This window comes from Haplochromis burtoni, unplaced genomic scaffold, assembly GCF_018398535.1.
Source record: "Haplochromis burtoni strain Fernald_Lab_line unplaced genomic scaffold, NCSU_Asbu1 Contig_204, whole genome shotgun sequence".
In the NCBI taxonomy this organism is placed as follows: domain Eukaryota; kingdom Metazoa; phylum Chordata; class Actinopteri; order Cichliformes; family Cichlidae; genus Haplochromis; species Haplochromis burtoni.
This window is the reverse complement of record NW_024582565.1, coordinates 291474-303353: the sequence shown is the minus strand read 5'-3', so window position 1 is coordinate 303353 and position 11880 is coordinate 291474. Positions and strand designations below refer to the sequence as shown.

Genomic DNA, 11880 nt, shown 5'->3' with positions numbered 1-11880 from the left:
AAAATCTCCTCCTGCATTTAATTTACTTTCTAAATTTATGTATCAGGTCTTGTCATTGACATAAGCCGGTTCTTGTCATTTTCTTTCACACTGAGAAATTTAACAAGTAGAAATAAATATGGTTAATTCACTCAAAATCTTTTTTTGCTTACAATATTCTGTAGTAAATTAGAGGGTTCATGGTTATAGAAACCACCGGCCAGCTGTGGCCCTTCTGTTTGAGTTTGAATGTTCTCCCTGTGCCTGTGGGTTCTCCCCTGGTACCCTGGCTTCCTCCCACAGTCCGAAGGCATGCTTGTTAGGCTAATTGGTGTGAATGTGAGCATGAATGGTTATCTGCCTCTCTTTGTGTTGGCCGTGTGATGGACTGGCAACCAGTCCAAAGTGTGCCCTGCTTCTTTCCCTGTGACAGCTGAGATGTGTTTGAGCCCCTTGCTACCCCAAAATAGAAAAGTAGGTAAGAGCAATGGGTAGATGATGGATAGATACTATTTGAGTTGATATTTATTTTTTCTGGGAGGATTTGGGAAATGTATTATTATCACTACAAACACAAGATAATTCTGTCATTAGCCACGAGAGTAATTAAATTCTGTATAATTTAGAAATTTAGAAACTTAACAAAAAACAAATATATACCCATTTCAATTATTTATTTTTACCAGTGAAACCAATATAACATCTCCACATTCACAAATATACATTTCTGACATTCAAAAACAAAACAAAAACAAATCAGCGACCAATATAGCCACCTTTCTTTGCAAGGACACTCAAAAGCCTGCCATCCATGGATTCTGTCAGTGTTTTGATCTGTTCACCATCAACATTGCGTGCAGCAGCAACCACAGCCTCCCAGACACTGTTCAGAGAGGTGTACTGTTTTCCCTCCTTGTAAATCTCACATTTGATGATGGACCACAGGTTCTCAATGGGGTTCAGATCAGGTGAACAAGGGGCCATGTCATTAGTTTTTCTTCTTTTATACCCTTTCTTGCCAGCCACGCTGTGGAGTACTTGGACGCGTGTGATGGAGCATTGTCCTGCATGAAAATCATGTTTTTCTTGAAGGATGCAGACTTCTTCCTGTACCACTGCTTGAAGAAGGTGTCTTCCAGAAACTGGCAGTAGGACTGGGAGTTGAGCTTGACTCCATCCTCAACCCGAAAAGGCCCCACAAGCTCATCTTTGATGATACCAGCCCAAACCAGTACTCCACCTCCACCTTGCTGGCGTCTGAGTCGGACTGGAGCTCTCTGCCCTTTACCAATCCAGCCACGGGCCCATCCATCTGGCCCATCAAGACTCACTCTCATTTCATCAGTCCATAAAACCTTAGAAAAACCAGTCTTGAGATATTTCTTGGCCCAGTCTTGACGTTTCAGCTTGTGTGTCTTGTTCAGTGGTGGTCGTCTTTCAGCCTTTCTTACCTTGGCCATGTCTCTGAGTATTGCACACCTTGTGCTTTTGGGCACTCCAGTGATGTTGCAGCTCTGAAATATGGCCAAACTGGTGGCAAGTGGCATCTTGGCAGCTGCACGCTTGACTTTTCTCAGTTCATGGGCAGTTATTTTGCGCCTTGGTTTTTCCACACGCTTCTTGCGACCCTGTTGACTATTTTGAATGAAACGCTTGATTGTTCGATGATCACGCTTCAGAAGCTTTGCAATTTTGAGACTGCTGCATCCCTCTGCAAGATATCTCACTATTTTTGACTTTTCTGAGCCTGTCAAGTCCTTCTTTTGACCCATTTTGCCAAAGGAAAGGACGTTGCCTAATAATTATGCACACCTGATATAGGGTGTTGATGTCATTAGACCACACCCCTTCTCATTACAGAGATGCACATCACCTAATATGCTTAATTGGTAGTAGGCTTTCGAGCCTATACAGCTTGGAGTACGACAACATGCATGAAGAGGATGATGTGGACAAAATACTCATTTGCCTAATAATTCTGCACTCCCTGTATGCAAACTCCACACAGAAATGCTCTGAGGCAACAGTGCTAACCACGGCACCACAATGCTTATGGAAGTGATGAATCATGAATTGGAAATATTTGGTTCAAGTCATCAGTATCTACGGAGGAGGTCAGCAGAGAGGTACAACAGGTACAACTACAGCAATCTGTAATACACGGCGGAGGCTCTGTCATGGTTTGGACCTGCATTTCAGTCAGTGGTGTTGGAGATCTTGTAAAAATGTATGAAATCATGAAGGTAAAAAAGTACCATAAGGTTTTGATCCACTTTGCACTACTATCTAGAAAGCATTTGATGGGCAACAGTGTCATTTTCTAGCATGAGAATGATCCCAAACTTTATATACTCCTAATATACTGTGTTTGCACATGTTTCAATAAAACACTCCGCATATTTCCTATTTTTTAGCCAAATATACAGAGGTGTGGCTCAAGACCTTCACTCAGAGAAAATCTTGGGTGTCCAGAATAAAGACTGCACTGTAAAATAATCACATACCTGTTTATTTTGCACATTTAATTTCCACCACTGCTAAAGAAGACATCTTATATGCAAACAGCAAAGATCTTAAACTGAGCAGTGCACGATAAAACATGCCCATGATCACAGATGCACATATGCTTTTCACTGGGTACCAATGATATTAAAGGCCAACAAAAGGCAAACAAGCATCTAAGATGTTAAGCTGGATGAATACCAGAAACAACTTTCCCCAAAACAGACTGCCCAGAATCCTGCATCCAGCACCCCAGGCCTCTTGTATATTTTGACCCGCTCTGTGATTTAATTAAGAGGACATACAGGACTAACCACGACAGATCACATGGATGGCAGGAAGGGCAAAATAGTTAGGGCTGTCTGTTGTGTAACATTGCCATTTGTGACACACTGGGTAGCAGGATAGCCAAGATTAGGGACAGCCCTTGAACCGGAATGTCTAGGTTAAATAAAGCCTGTGCAAAACTGAGCATCTGAGTTGCTGAAGTATCAGCGAGTGCTAGATGTTTTGTTTTAGAGCAGACCACAGACTTTGGCCAGTTAAGGAGGCGTCACACAATCAATAAATTTTTATTTATGAGCTAGCAGTAAATGGAGTTAATTAGTTTTTAACTTCTGCGACGTTACATGTTGCAGCTTTCCATTCACAAACCAGGCAGTCTGTTCTGTGGGGGACCTTTGATGCTACTATGGCTACAATTATTCATAGCTTTCTTATATATATTGCAGCCTGTCTCTCCTCCCTCTTCCTCTCTCCTCCCTCTCATCATTCCCTGTAGGGACAGCACTACCTCACTCTAACTAATCACCATGGCAACATGGTAATCCCTGAACAGAAAAATGTCTCTCTCACACACACACGCAAATACGCACACACAGTGACAGAGCGGAACTGTGTGTACACATGGGTGCACATGCTCATGCTTGCACATGCAGTCATGCACACACATTCTGTAAGAGATGCTCATGCAACTCAGCACACTGGTGTTTGCTGGTAAGACATATCTTAGCACAAACACACGCTTCCATGCGTCACTGCGAGGGTAAAGCTTTTTCCTGTTTTGTGAGTAGCTTCGCGTGTGTTGGCAAGGATTTAAATATGGCACCTTTGGGGTTGTGTGAGTAAATGCTATTTATGTGTGCACTAGTTACATATGCATTCTGGGTGTATGTGTGCTCATGTTTGTCAGTAATTTGTTTATGACAAATATGTGCATGCATGCATGCGTGTGTGTGTTGTTTTGATTTCAAACTCAGGTCAATGGGTTTTCTAGCTACAGAAGAACAGCCAGCAGATTTACTCTGGTTAGCTTCTCATCTCTGTCATATTGCCTTTTTCCTTGAACCCCCCCTCCTTTGACTTTTTGCTCCTGGCAATCTCTGTATCTATGAATAACACTATTTTTCTTCACTCAAAATGAATTGTACTTTATTTACCGAATAAATGTTTTACAGCATTAATATACAGATCACAACATTGCAACAGGGATGCAAAAAAACAGTGGATAGCCAACAATCGCTCCATACATGTAGTGTTTATGCACAGGTGCAGGTCATTCACAGCAAAGGAAGACAGATTTTAAGTCATAATTCATACAGTATTTAATTGATTGTGAAGGAAGGTAAATAAAGGCTGATATTCACATATTTGCAGTAGAGAACACTTATACATACTAAAACCATTTTTGCTGACAGGGCACTTTAATGTGATAAGACTCCTCTCGCTACACCAGGTTTAATCATCCAATCAATAAAGCTCTTTCTCTTGACATTAGAAGTGGTCGGCAAATGTGCCCAGTTTTAAGAATAGCTCAATAGGCTGATTGACATGTCAGATGGATGAGTGAATGTATTCCAATTGGGTGTATCGACCACACTGAGAGACTAACAAGAGTCGGCCATTTTATTAGGTACACCTGTCCAACTGCTTGTTAATGTATCTAATCATCCAATTGCGTAGCACCGGCCAAATGCATTTAGGTTTGTACACATAGTCAACACAAGCTGCTGAAGTTCAAACTGAGCATCAGAATCGGGGAAATAGGTGACTTAAGAAGGTGACTTTGGTTGTGGCTCAAATATTGGTGCTTGATGGGCTGGTCCTAGTGTTCCTGTCAGCTAACAACAGGAACCTGAAGCTACAGTTTGCAGAAGCTCACCACAACTGGACAACAGGTTGAATAATGTTGCCTGGTCTGATTAGTCTCAATTTCTGATGGTAGTGTCAGAATATAGCAAAACAGTGGGATAAAGAATGCATCTATCCTGCCTTATATCAACAGTTGAGGCTGGTGGTGTTGGTGTAATGGTATTTAAGGGCACGCTTTGGCCCACGTAGTACTAACTGAGCATTGTTCAAATCACTAGAAATGACAACTCTGTTGCAACTCTGTACTGCAATCAGGTCAGTATGGACCAAAATCTCTGAGGAATGTTACCAGCACCTTGTTGAATCTATGCCATGAAGAATTAAGTCAGATTTGAAGGCAAAGGGGAGTCCACCTGAAATTTCATTTATAGATACACATATCATTTCAGGTGGTGATTTCAGGAATCAAAGCCTTGTTGGTTTAAATGGTAAAATATTCAGGTCTTTACTTGTAGTGTCTGATTTCGACCACTAGGTAGCGCATGTTGGTGATAAAAACTATAAACTGTAAGGGCAGAAAAGAGAATCCAAAGCAGCATGTCTTTGAGTGTGTGTGTGTGCACATATATCAACATATTTATGTACGTGCCTGTGCAGAGTTGTGTCTAAATGTCTGTGCATGTGTGCGAGTATGTGTGTTTGTGTCTGAGTGTGTCTTTCTTTGTGTATCTTCAGTGTGGCCTGGGCACAGGATGCTGCAGGGTCATGTGCTCTGCTCCAGTGAAAGGCAGTCTGTGTGTGCAGTAGTGGTAGACCAGCTCAGGGATATTGGAGAAAACGCAGCTGCTTTGATCCAGCGTGTAGCACAAGCCCTTACTGCTCTTAGTCTGAGCCACAATGATGTGCACGCAGCTTTGGCTGGTCCTAGTGGAACGAGACAGAGAGAAAGATGCATTTTAAAATGTGTATTTATCATCAGTTTTCTCCGAAGAGACAGTCCTGCACACAGATGACACAACCGGAGGAGATGAAAAAAAATGGAAATATTATCTCTCTCGAAACGAGGCTGTGCATTCTCTGAGTTCAGTGGATGTTTAAATGGGGTTAATGATGTGGACTCTCAAATGAATGAGCAGCGTACAACAAATGTGCACTGAGGCGCATGAGCACACGCACGCACACACTCCCACACACAATGGCACCACAGGATTTCAGTCTTTATCCTGGAGAACCTGTTCCTGGCACGCTTGTTGGAAGTGTCTACTCTACAAATGACACACATTCTCATGCATTAACACCTTAGAGGTTTCCACTACAATGGCAGCTATTGTAGCTCCTCAGCAGTGCCTCAAAAAAAAGCTAAAATCTGGCTTAATCGGACCTGGGTAAAATGTCAGTGAGAAACAACGCCTAAATGTATTTAATGGCAAATGAGAGCATACAATTTTAAGCTGTAAAATACATGTGACAGCAGAGGATAAATGTGCTGTGTCAATATTTACAATTTTTTGCGTACAATCAAAGGAAGGAAATCGGAAAGACGGATTTGATTATGAAATCTATGCGCATTCATGACAATGCTGTATGACAGCGTGCACTCACTTCAGAGCAATAGAGTATTTGCTGGTTCCTGATTCGCTGTCTCTCACCAAGAAGCTGGCTTCCCTGCAGCGCTGCAGCTGAGCCTCAGCCTGCTGCCGACTCACACTGCCATGGTACCAGCTTGGCATTGAGGCGATGGAGGAGGGAGATAGCGGGGATCAGGGTGCGGAGAGAAACACAACAGATCAGTGACATATAGCATTGTGACATATGGAGTTAAGAGAGATGCCAAGTTCATGATATCACTGAAAGAGGAAAAAAAGAGACAGATTGACAGGAGGAAAAAAAACTCGCTGACAATAAATTACAGTCAGTGCAAATTAGACTGACAGGTATGTACTGCAGAAGGAATGAGTCAACAAAGTCAAAGGTAAACTGGAGACGCCAAGGTAAATAAAATGAACGTGTATGTGACTCTGTAGGGTGTCCAGAAAGGCCTATTAGGACACAAGGTGGTGTTGACAGTGGCCACGGGCAGGAACCATACATAAACAGGATGCCAGGAGCCAAAACACACTGACATTCAACCACAACATGAGAAGAACAAATGCTAAGTCCCCTCAAAAAAGAAACGCCATCCTTTAATATTACGGGGAAGGAAAGTTTAGAGTTACAGTGAGACTTCTCTGTCTCACCTTAAGGTTGCACCTCTCATCCAACATTTATGCTCAGCGTCTCATCGGGAGGTTTGTTGCTGACTTACCCGTCTGGTATCAAAAGCTTAGTTTCACTAAGAATTATCTGCACTTCCATGTGTAATATATTATGTATCCCTGTATTTATACTGTACTGTATCTGGCTTTGCAGCTCTTCATGATGGAAATTTCCTTGATTTCTTTTAACCTTTACAACGTCAAACTGATTTTCAGCCAAACAATTGGGTAGATGGAGGTGGGAAGGGAGGGCTCTTCTAAAAATTGTAGGCTTATCATAAATAAATTAAAAAATGCCGCGTGGAGCTACAGAGCAAGCAAATATGAGGTGCACTTTACCCTGATGATGCTTTGGGAAATGTGATTAATTTAAATTAAGACCTACAATGCACAGATCTGAGATAAAGGTGAGCAGATTTCTTAACCTGTCGTCTCATTTGTTTAATCCCTTTCAACCACTAAATCTGTTCAGGGATGTTGTAGTGGGTGCTAAATTTGATTTCAGCATGCAGAGGTGAGAGGTAGGTCACAGGTCTTTTAAAGAAATGATACATAAAAAGAAAAGACTCTTCCCTGCGGAATATTTTAGGCTTAACAGGTTGGATTTAAACCCTGAACATATTCACATAACACCATGCTAGCTGACAAATAAGGTATCTATATCACTGTATATGTATATTTTACAGGGAATTTCCTTCTGGAGATGAAGGTCTAATAAATTTTATACAGTTATGTAATCTTTTTAAAGTACTGCAGATTTGTTTATTTGACTTTTTATTCAATGTAATTCTTTTTAGTATATTTTGTGTTTCAAAAACCTGTCTTAAATGTCTCTGTTAATGCACGTACTATTTTTGAACATGACAACACCGCCATGTAATAAATCTGGTGGCTTGCCGTCATCGTGTTCTTCATTTGTTACTCAAAACGTTACTTGTTTCAGTCCTTACTTATGGACACAAATATGCTTTCCCCCCCCCCTTCCTTACCTCTGCTTCTCCAGGGGCACGCTGGGGTCCATTTTGTTCGCCTCCCCATCCAGTGGGGGAATGGGAGAGGTAGGAGATGGAGGGGAAAGTTTGGTAGGGCTGGACGAGGGTGAGAGCTTGAGGGTAGGAAAGGAGGAAGATGGCTGTGTAAGAGGGGCGAGTTTAAGAATAGGAGAAGATGGAAAGGAAGAGGAGGAGGAAGATGAAGGAGAAGAGGAGACAAGTGTTTTATGGCTCCAGTTCCTCTGCCTCAGGGTCTGCTGCTGCTGCTGCTGCTGTTGTTGTTGCTGCTGCTGCTGCTGCTGGCGACCAGGGGTCGAATTGTTCTCTTTACTGAGAGAACAATCCACCGCTTCAAACTGAGCTAAAAGAAGCAGGAGAGACAATATCAACCTTTCATAAAAAGTTCTATCAAAGCATGCCAGTGATACCAAAGTAAACATATCTCTGGAAATTAATTCAGAAGGATTGTTTTGTTTCCTCAATAAAGTAAACACAAAATTGCTGTTATGTGTGTGCTGTACAAACAAAATCCACGTTATTCCTCCACACCCTAAACACTAAACCCCCACCCTTCCCGTGATCCCTCCCTCCTTTTCTCTACCTGACAGTGCTCTAACAATGTCCTCCTTTCTCCACTCCCACGGCAGCTCGTACTCTCCAGCTGGACGGACATCAGACTCCGGTCGTGTGACAGGGATCCACACGCCCTCACTGTCGCCTTCCAGTCCTCCTTCGTAGGGTATGTCATAGATGTTTGGGGGTGCAGGCATTCCCTCTTCTGCCTTCCCCTCGCTCTGGCCTCGATCCAACAGGACACACACTTTCAGGAGGTCTTTGGAGCCCCGTCTACGAACCTCTGCAGCAGAATGGATATGTGATTAGCTAACTGTATATAAGATTTGATCAGCTAAAGGCACAGAAAAACAACTAAATTACAGTAGAAAAAAAATTATAAATGTGCTTTTACTGAAATAATTTACGTGCCATTTCAAACATAACCACTATAGTCCAAATCAGATATTTTGGACAAAATAAACAACAAAACTGAAGTTTAGAAACATCCTTAGTTTATTACCAGCTTTCACTCAAGTGCACAAATTAGGAGTTTACATCACACAGTCTATAAAGCAACATTGTGCCGATTACATATATAGACTCCACTGTTGTGTCCTTCATTTGCTCGTTTCTTTTAAATAAATCAAGTATTGTTTGAATATTGTCTTTTTTTAACATTTTCGGGGAATTTTAATTGTTATGTTCCTTTTTCTTTTTTTCATTTGGTGCCCGGCAGGTAGCCTGTGTGTCTACACTATTGTGTGACCAAACAATGGATTTACAGGAAGAAAAGGTCAACACAGCCGTTGATTGGCTGACTAACCGGACCGCTTCCTGACTGTTGGGAAGTGATTGGGTGAGACCGGGGGGGGAAACCTGTAGGCTTTTAGGGAGGGGTGAGAGGGGGGCTTTCGATTCTTGTCACATGCAGGGGACCATAGAGTAGCTGGTGTCTGTCTCTGTGTGTTTGTGTATGTGTGGAAGGGGAGGCAGGAGGGCATTAGGGCCAATGTCCTATCAAGAGAATGGGGCAAAGGAAACAGAGGCAGGAGACAGGAAGCTGGAAGAGGAAGCTGCACCCATTGTCCCTGCACAACACTGTTACTATAGCCACCGCCAGCGGGGAGGGAAGTCAGTAGAGAGACTGAGGATCTAGCTCGGCTCTCAGTCCCTTTAAAATGATAAGTTAACAAGAATGTGATGTGGTCTAAGTGCTGAGAAACTTAAATAAGATGTATAATTAGTGTTCCTTTATGTGCTGCTCAGAATACATTTGGCTTATCAAGCATGATATACAAAGTGAGGCAAAATGTTAAAAAAGTGGAATTAAGTTCTCAGAAAAACAAAAGATGGTCAAATAAAAGAAAAAAATACAAGGTGAAGGTGTAGGAACGGACATTGCTAGTGTTATTGTTGTGTTTCTATAAGCGGCTCTGCCATTCTGTTTAAAGATGTGCTGTAGGCCTAACTTTACGACTGAATTCTTCTGCTAAATTCACAAAAATATGTCGTTCACATTTGCTCAACTGCTGAGAAAACAGTCCAAATCTCTGGAAAGCCAAGAAGCACCTTCCTAATAAAAATTTGGCTGCTGAGATACGAGATCATGTGACCCTGACCTCACCTGTGATGATGACCTGGGCGTCATAAGGCTCCATGTACCCATCATTCACTCCTGCTCTCTCGGCTTCTCTCTGCTCCTTGGTTTTCTCCGCATCAAAAGGATCTGCATAGTCCTCCAGGATAATCAGCTGTTGAAAAGGGAAAAGCACAATGCCGGCCTGCTACCTATTCAAAAGTCACAGAGACAACAAGCAGTGTGTGTGTGTGTGTGTGTGCGTGTGTGTATGTGTGTGGTGTCCATGACTGAGTGACAAGTAATGGAGGGACAAGCGGAAATACTTGTGCAAGGAGGTCAGCGCATTGTGTTTGCCTGTGTGATCTGAAACAATGAAGTGAAACTGTATTGTATTCTTTTGACAACGATGGAAACTGAATACAGTGTTATGATCTGAGACATGGACGGAAAACACAAAGGAAAGCACTGACCTTAAGCCCTGTACTATAATGATGTTTTCATTAACTAATTCATAAATAAATAGCTGCTGAAATATGAAGACTTGTTATATGTGCATGTTATATAATTTCTATAAGTTACTCACCGTTGTTTTAATGTCAGATCGTCCTTTCTCGTTCTCAGGTAGCTTCTGTTGACACATCCCATTGAGTTTGGGGGTCTTTTCTTGTTTGTCCACTTTGATCATCCTGCTGATGTACGCTTGAGCCACACTAGAGGTCCTGACCTGGCGGTTCTCATCCGATGACCCGGTGTCGCTCTTGGCGTTCTTGCGACCTTTTCCAGCCGTGAGACTGTCCCAGACTGTTCCACCAGAACCAGCATTGTTACGACCCAGTTCTGTAGCCGAATTCTTTCTATTTCTCCCTGCCAACAAACCCCCCACTCCCCCATCTCTGCGCTGATTTCCTTTCAAACTGTCTCGTGAAAATGAAGGTTTGGGTCGAGTTTGTGGACCAGATTCGGAGGCTGAGCGCACTCTTTCATTTCCGTTCTTCAGGTTGATGGGGAAATCTCTGAACCATTTTGCCATGGTTGTTAAGTTGATGACACTTCTTACTGATTTTAAAAGTTACTAAAAGTTACTGGATTTTTCCCCACCTCCTTGCATTAGCCTCCCCCTAAAAGTTACTTTTAGCCGTTCTCAACAGCTCCAACTTTACGCACACTCACTTTGTTCACACTTCGACTGAAGTAACTTTGGTATGCAAGGGTATCTGACTAATCACGTTAAGCAGAGCCTACTTTATGATTCTATGCTGATTCCTAGCTCCTGCGACTCTCTCACAACTTCTGGTGCGTCTTGGAGATCATTAGCCAGCTGCTCTGTGTTGCTGTCACCCTGCACCTGCAGTAACAACTATCCCTGCAATTTGAAAAGTAACTTTTGCAGAGCATAAACTCGAAAGAATTGGAAGTTTTTCTTTGAACCCAGTAAAGATCCCATTCCCGGAGCGTGAGATGGTGCGTCCAGTCTGTCGACCAGGCGAAGTGATGAGAGGAGTGAAAGGAGAGGAAAGTTGGAGTGAGCAGACTGGGGGATGTCGCTGGTTTCTGGGGAGGAGCTGCGCGCACAGGGCGGAGTGGCAGTTTTACTCAACAAGGAAGATTGTAAATCTCATGAAAACTTTTTATTTCCAGAACCCAACCTCTAAAACCTTTTTTTATTATTATTATTCTTCAGCACATAATAAGTTTAGTAACTGTGTTCAACTCAGCTCTACACACATAACATTGCAACAGAAAAAGATAACAAAGGACATAAAAGTTATATTTATTTATATGTTTTTTACACTCAGGGATGTTCCCATGATTTCTTAAATGGAAAGTTACACGGGTAACCTATTACAATGTCAAAAATTGTGCTTAAAATGGAAAAGTGAAGTTTAAATATGTCTGTAGGTTCTTAGTTATCCAGGTCATAGTAGAC

The 11880-nt window shown here is 42.3% G+C and overlaps 1 protein-coding gene across 1 annotated transcript; it reads right to left on the bottom strand.

The window, feature by feature from the left end:
• Positions 1-3207: 3207 nt before the first annotated feature.
• she (Src homology 2 domain containing E) lies at positions 3208-11461 on the bottom strand. Its single transcript, XM_005936064.3, has 6 exons — positions 10537-11461; positions 9999-10125; positions 8421-8675; positions 7817-8180; positions 6175-6294; positions 3208-5496 (listed from the first exon to the last, which is right to left on the bottom strand). The coding sequence occupies exons 1-6, from the start codon at positions 10981-10983 to the stop codon at positions 5304-5306; spliced, it is 1506 nt and encodes a 501-aa protein (XP_005936126.1). The 5' UTR covers positions 10984-11461; the 3' UTR covers positions 3208-5303.
• Positions 11462-11880: the final 419 nt, after the last annotated feature.

Excerpts from the sequence above, each read along its gene's own strand:
- she (XM_005936064.3), bottom strand. The coding sequence starts at position 10,983 with ATGGCAAAATGGTTCAGAGATTTCCCCATCAACCTGAAGAACGGAAAT. Across the intron at positions 8,676-9,998 it reads CGCCCAGGTCATCATCACAG|AGGTTCGTAGACGGGGCTCC; the intron begins GTGAGGTCAGGG and ends ATTCTGCTGCAG. Across the intron at positions 8,181-8,420 it reads CATTGTTAGAGCACTGTCAG|CTCAGTTTGAAGCGGTGGAT; the intron begins GTAGAGAAAAGG and ends TGCTTCTTTTAG.